The sequence below is a fragment of the Echinops telfairi genome, unplaced genomic scaffold (assembly GCF_000313985.2).
Source record: "Echinops telfairi isolate 266 unplaced genomic scaffold, ASM31398v2 ScPeMD7_7458;HRSCAF=8496, whole genome shotgun sequence".
Taxonomy (NCBI): Eukaryota; Metazoa; Chordata; class Mammalia; order Afrosoricida; family Tenrecidae; genus Echinops; species Echinops telfairi.
The window spans coordinates 4,658,765-4,665,554 of NW_022111358.1; the positions used below are offsets into that span (position 1 = coordinate 4,658,765).

At 52.2% G+C, this 6,790-nt stretch overlaps 1 protein-coding gene across 1 annotated transcript in view; it reads right to left on the bottom strand.

Moving 5' to 3' along the window:
• PIPOX (pipecolic acid and sarcosine oxidase) overlaps nt 1-6,373 on the bottom strand; it is a 15,359-nt gene extending 8,986 nt beyond the window's left edge. Inside the window, exons 1-2 of the mRNA XM_004707325.2 lie at nt 6,209-6,373; nt 4,401-4,549 (exon numbers count right to left, since the gene is read on the bottom strand). Coding sequence (XP_004707382.1) covers nt 4,401-4,549; nt 6,209-6,322 — 263 coding nt within the window. The 5' untranslated portion in view covers nt 6,323-6,373. The remainder of the gene's footprint in view (nt 1-4,400; nt 4,550-6,208) is intronic.
• Between the last annotated feature and the right edge of the window lie 417 nt (nt 6,374-6,790).

The following is a 6,790-nucleotide window of genomic DNA, read 5'->3' on the forward strand; positions in this document are numbered from 1 at the left end:
CCCCCGCGCCCGCGCATCATCATCATCAAATAGCTTTAAGGAAGTACGCTCATATCTACCAGTTATAGGACGGTATTGTGCCAGTTCTTCTGGAAGGACCTGGGGGCGAGGGAAGAACGGGGTGAACCAAGTAGGAAATCGAATTAGAAACAACACTGAAGGAACTGGCACGGCTTCTGGCCCAAAGGTAGAGCTGTATTCAAGCAAGTACCAGCCTGAGAAAGAGAAGCGTTTGTTCGGTATTCCTAGTCAATAGAAAAACCAAATAAATTAGTGTGCCATCGTAAATTAGCTTGGTCATCAGAAAGGCCTTGTGAATAATAAAGGAATAATAAGCATGCAGAGCCCTGGTATAGCACTTTAAAGGCTTTTTCTTTCTTTCTTTCTTTTTCCAAGGCCTATCCATTATTGGCCTTCGTTTGTCACGAGGTACCAGACCGGTCTTTTAAGAGCGGCTGTGATAGCTCCCTCTCTCAATGTGCATTAGTAATCCTTTGACCTTGGAGGAGGTAGAAGAGGGCTTCCAAAAGCTGATGGGAAAGTTGAATGAAAAGATCAGGGACTGTTCCCACAAACATTCGGAACCCCCCCTCGTAGGTGAGACTGTCTTGGAGACCAGGGGCTGGACAAGATCCTTCAATCCTGGTGTGTTCTAGATCACCGACCAATTCACTGCCTTCTCGCCACCGCCGACTCATAGCGACCCTACCAGCCAGGGCAGAACTGCCCCCGTGGGCTTCGGAGAGCGTAACTCTACTCTTCAGGAGCAGAAAGTCTCATCCTTCTCCCTCAGAGCGAGGGTCTGCCCATGACATCATGTGGGCCCAATTGAACCTGCCACCTTTTTTATATGCCCTGCGCGTCAAGAAGGATTTTATATTCTTCAATGACTGGTAAAAAAAAAAATCAAAAGAAGAAGAATATTTTGTGATATATGAAAACTGAAGTCCAAACTCACTACCATCGAGTCGATGCTGACTCATGGCGACTCCACAGGACAGGGTAGCACTGCCCCTGTGGGGTCCTGAGACTGTAGCTGCTTCCCGCAGTAGAAAGCCAGGTCTTTCTCCCAAGGAGCCACTGGGTGTCTCCAGCGCTGACCTTGCGGATCATCCGTATGTAGCCCAACGGGCAACCATTGCGCCATGAGGCTCGAAGTCCAGGATCCACAATAAAGTGTTACTAAAATAAGACACACCTATGGGACTGGATGCTGTTGGTAGCGGTGTTCACACTCCAGTGGCAAAGTACTTGTCCCGCTCCCATTCTAGACTTTGAGGAGCTCTTGGTTTACTTTGGTCTGCTCACGGGGAGGTCAGCAGTTTGAGACCACAAGCTGCCCGTCAGGAGAAAGATGAGGCTTTCTATTCCCGTCATGAGTTTCCGTCTCAGAAACCCCTGTCCTCTGGCGTGGCTCTGAGTTGGAACCAACCCGAGGGCAGTGAGCCTGGTTTGGGTCGTCCAGACGTCCAAGGCTGACTCCCTGCCATTGAGTGGAGCCGGACGCACAGAGCTACCCTCTGCAGAGCATCTTAAACGGCGGGTCGTGGAACTGACTATGGGGGCCGTGAAAAAAATTGGCAATAGTAAGAGGTTTCTGAATGAGAAGTGACCAAAAATAAATTCAACATCCAACTCAATGAATGCAAAGCATTTCTGGCAGGGCTTGCCCGTTGCAAATTCCTCGGGCAAGGGGGAGTTGAGAATGGGAAGATTTTAAGAAGCCCTGAAGTAGAACTGCCCTTGTAGGTTTCCAAGGCTGTCAATATTTATGGGAGCAGAAAGCCTCGTCTTTCTCCCATGGAGTGCCTGGTGGGTTTGAACTGCCCACCTTCCCCAATAGTCATTCTGTAATTTATATGAATGGTTAAGACCCTGAATACTCACCAGTGCCCTTTTCATGCAGTTGTGGGGAGAATGAAAGGATTTCATGTGGTCAGAATTTAGAATTCAGTTCTATATTATCATCACTTAATAGATGCCCCCATTATGGGGATAATTGTTTGCACAGTACTGTTCTAGGCCCCTAGGAACCCTGGTGGCATAACGGTTATGCACTGGGCTGCTAACTGCAAGGTCAGCAGTTTGAAACCACCAGCCACTCCGCGAGGGGAAAAGATGAGGTTTTCTGTTCTCATGAAGAGTAACAGTCTTGGAAACCCACGGGGCAGTTCTCCTCTGTCTGTACAGTTACCGTGAATTGGAATCAACTCTCTGGCAGTGAGGTTGAGTGTGCTGAGCCCCTCCCAGTCTTATCCTTACTAAAACCCTGTGACACAGGTATTTTTACCCTTACTTTCTTTACACATGAGGAAATAGAGGCTCACAGAGATTAAATAGCTTGCTCCAAACCACCCAGCTAGGAGTTGAGATTTAGAGCCAGATCTGACTCATTCCAAAGACCCTTCTGAATTCCTATCCTGGTGAAGCAGAGGGCTGCACGGATTGTGAGATTCTGAGAATCTTCTACCCAAGGACCCCTTTGCTTCTCTCCTGGAGTCATTCGCCCGTGTCCGTCGTTGCTGCCTCTCCTCTGTCCCCTCCTGCCCCTCCTCCTCCATCTGTCACTGGAGACGGGACACTCGACCCAGGTAGGTGGAGGACCTGCCGTTTACTGGGAGGCACTGGCGTGATGCCTAGTTATTTACGAGCCCCATTTCAAGGAGGACAAGAGAGAGCAGAGAGGTAGACTTTTCCAAGGTCCCACAGCTGGTGCGAGGCCGGGCAGTCCAGTCCTGCCTTCCCTCTGGAAGACCGCAGGCCCTTTCCTGACATCTCAGTTGGCGGCTTCTCTGCTGGGAAGGAGTCTGCTCACCAAGGCCGCAGGCAGCTCTGTCAGCAGTCCTCACAGATCGCTGACAGAAAGGGGTTCCTTTGCCAGGCCACCCTCAGCACCCTCTCTTATTTGGGTGCTGGGTGCATTAGCTGCCTCTGGTTGGAATAAATCTGTAATTAGCCTGCCCTGGTTGTATTTGCATAATGGATTTCACTTCCGTTCTTAAGTTAATGGTGTTTTTTGCAACAGAACAGTAACCTCTTGGTGCCTAGCCATTAAAATAGCTGCCACCCTGGAAGATAGAGCCGCAGTTTGAGAAGGAAATTCAGTGAAGAACCATAAAGAAGGTGGGTACGGAGGTTAGGGTCCCCATTGCCGCCCGGGTCATCTGCCTTCTTCCCTGGAGTGTTGGAAGGGTCATGGAGGGAGGAGCCTTAAGAGTGGGAGCCCTGGAAGGATTGCAGGCTCCCTCTCTGACAAGCAGCCCAGCCCGAGGAGCCCCTTCATCTTGTTTCTGGGGAAGGAGGTTCTGAGCGCATGAACTACATCTGTGGGCCAAGGCCCATCTGCCAGCTTGTCATACCGTGGGGGCTGGTGTTTCACTGTGCCACTGGAGGCGATGCTGTCAGAATTTTGGATACCAGGAGGGTCACTCACGGGGAGACAGATTTCAGCAGAGGGTCCAGACAAAGGCAGAGTAGCGAAAAAGGTCTGGTGATCTATTTCTGAAAAGTAGCCGGTGAAAATCCTTCGCAGGACAGACTATTGATGGAGACTTCTGCTTGCTTATTTTGGACTTTTGATGGGCAGGGTTGATGACCGGAGAGGGGACCCCCCTGTTTGGTAGAGAAGAAGGCTGGCGAAGGAGGAGGCCCCCCATGAGAGGGATTGACACTCACTCACCCGCTGCCATCAAGCCAATTCTGACTCCAGGGACACACTGGCTGCAACCACAGGCCCGCCCAGCGCAGGCCTTAGGAAGCTGGGCTGGACCGGGCATCATTCCTGCCCAGGGAGCATGGGAACACCCGATCTCCAGCCCCCACTGTAGCAGCTAACAGTAAACTGGAGGGCAGAGACTGAGCCGGAAAAGTTACAAGGCCCAAGACAATGTATTGAAAATGATAATGGCAGCAATCGTGCAACTCTGCTTGATCTAATGGAACTCTATGGAACTATGGATTGTAAGAGCTTCTAATGTGTTTTTTTTTTTTAAGTTACAGTGCCAATAGCAATAGTAAGAATCAAGACAGCAGCCGCCGCCTCTATGCAACTCCTGCCTTCAAAGAGCCTCACGGCTGCATGCAACTACAGATACACGTTCCAGAAGGTTCCCACCAGGCCTGCCCAGTGCTGGCTACCTGCACACCATACTGTTCCAGCAGTTTCCCCAGTTGACCTTCTGCTGGCTTTGAACTCGGGATCTGAACTCAAGGCCTGGCAGGAGCGGGCACCCCTATGGGGGTGATCATAATGGCAGTGAGCCAGATACTCCCTGTGGCTGGCACTCCGCTGGCCCTGTGTCCCTCTCACTGCATTTCAAGTTTCCAAGGCATTGCCACCTCATACATTCAGATGTGGGACTGTGAGTTCAAGGAATTCTTCCCCCAAGACCCAAGGGAACCTGTGCAGTTGGGTTCCAGCCTCCTGCTCCAGCCGGGCCCATATCTGGTAACACTCCTCCATCATGTGGGTGTAGAAGTCTTCACAGTACGCCCTTCGGATAATCCGGCTCTGTCCGTGGGAGCTTCCTCTGGAGTGCGGCAGCAAGAACTGGGCGTGAAGAACGAGAGACCATGGAAGCTGCTATTCCTGCCTCTGTACAAGCCCTTCTGCTTCCTTCCCACTGACATCATGCACGTCAGGAAGTCCCTTGGTGAGCTAGCCTTCACTCGTCCTGCTGTAATCTCACCCCACTTAGACCCACAAAGCACCTTAGCTAGAAAGAACCCCCTTGGCAGGGGTGGTGGGGAGACAAAAAAAAACCAAACTCATTGCCATTGAGTCAATTCCGACTCATGGAGACCCCTGTAGGACAAGGGTAGAACTGCGCCTGTGGACTTCTGAGACGGTAACTCTTCATGGGGGTAGAAAGCCTCCTCTTCCTCCCCCTGGGGGTGGTGGTAGGGGTGGGGATGGGAGCTAACAATAAGACAAGAATCTAGACAATGTTCTGAAATTCATTGTGATGTCAATGCCCAACTCTCTTTAATATATTTAAGCCACTGAATTGTAAAAACAAGAAAAGCAAGAAACCTCCTCATTTTCTGGAGAAGGAAGCTGGGGCTGACTTTATTGCTCTGTGGCTTCAGATCACTCAAGGCAAAAGGAACACTCGGGGATTTAGCAAAAGATGGGGGGCGGCTCCTTGGAGGGGGAACCCCTCGGGCCTTAGGAAGGCTGAAAGAGAAGTGAAAAAGGTGTTCTAACCTCCCCCAGCTCACCACCCACACGAATACACTGCAGTCAGCAGGTGGGGCTGCAGGCAGAAGGGAGGGGAAGAGACCACGGTGAAGGCCTTGGGTCCCCTCCCCAGCCAGGTGGACCCGCCCTCCGAAGGAGCCTGCATGGGACTCGGCACAGGTGCCCGGCCACCATGGCCTGGAACTCCATGAGAGCCTCCTCGATCAGGGACAGCAGGCCCAAGTCTCTCTTCCTGTGTATCAAACCAACCCCCAGTGCACTGCCATCAAGTCCCGTCTGGCTCTTAAGGACCCTATCTGGGGATTCCAGGACTGTCCATCTCGACAGGAGCAGACAGCCTTAGCTTTCTTCTGGGGGGTGGTTGGTGGCTTTAAACAAATGGCCCCCCTTTCTGTTAGCAGCCCAGCATCTAGTCATCAAACAAGGCCGGTGTTGTTCTCTAGAAGCGGCAGGGGGAGAAATATATATATATGTGTGTGTGTGTGTATATACATACATATATATACATATATATATATGTATATCCCTCTTCTGGGTCCTAGGATGAGGCCAACCATCACTTTCTACTCCCATCAAGAGCGACAGTCTCGTACACCCACAGGGGCAGTTCTACCCTGTCCCCCAGGGTCACTGTGAGTCAGCATCGACTCGATGACGGTGACTTTGAGAGCCAGATGCTGACAAACCAACTTCTGCCTTGAGACAAAGTGGTCTTTCCTCAAAGCTGCCCCCAAGTTAATACAGAAGAGGCTGGGCCACCGCAGGGAGAGCACAGGGCCTGGGACACTTCCTAGGTGAAGGGCAGGAGCTGGGAGGCAGCTCCCATGGGGATGTGTCCTCCAGCCTGGGACTGTCTCAGAACTGTGGTGAAACCCACCACGCCGCGACACTTCCATTGCACAGAATGTGGGATGCCATGGGCCCTTTGCCTGCCGGCTCTGGAAACCCCTCGCTAGGGCAGGAGAGAAAGAAGATCCAGAGGTCAGGAATGCCCAGAGAACACAGTACCTGCTCCAGAAGGAGGACCCTCTTCCCGCGTTGGGCCAGGTGGTATGCAGTGAAGCAGCCCTGAATGCCTGCCCCTGTCACGATGGCATCGCAGAGATATTTGGGGGAAGCCATGGCACCCACTGAGTCAGCTCGGTAACCACAGAGTCCACCGAGGGGAAGGCAAACAGAAAGCAGGCTCGCGGCCATAAGGGGAGGAGGAAGGCAAAGTCCAGCCTGGTCAGATTTCCCACAATCCCCTGGGGCCATGGCCTTCTCCCCACTCCTTTCCCTGCCACCCCGCCACCCCCCAAAGCTTGGCACAGGCCTCAACCCCTGCCTCCCTTGCAGAACAGAGCTGGGGAGGCTGATGTGTGAGGTTTCACCCAACTCAGCTGCCAGCCTCACCCTTGCATCCCTCCAGCTTTCTATTCTTGGCCCAATTATTGTCATGCAAATGGGCTCCTTCCTATGCCACCTTCCTGTCTCATTATGATCTTTGTCTCAGGACTTCGGCCTTGGAATTTCAATGCCTCCCAGACCAAGCTGGGCACCGGGAATGCTGCCTCCCCCTACTGGCTTTTCTCTGGGCAACCTGACTTC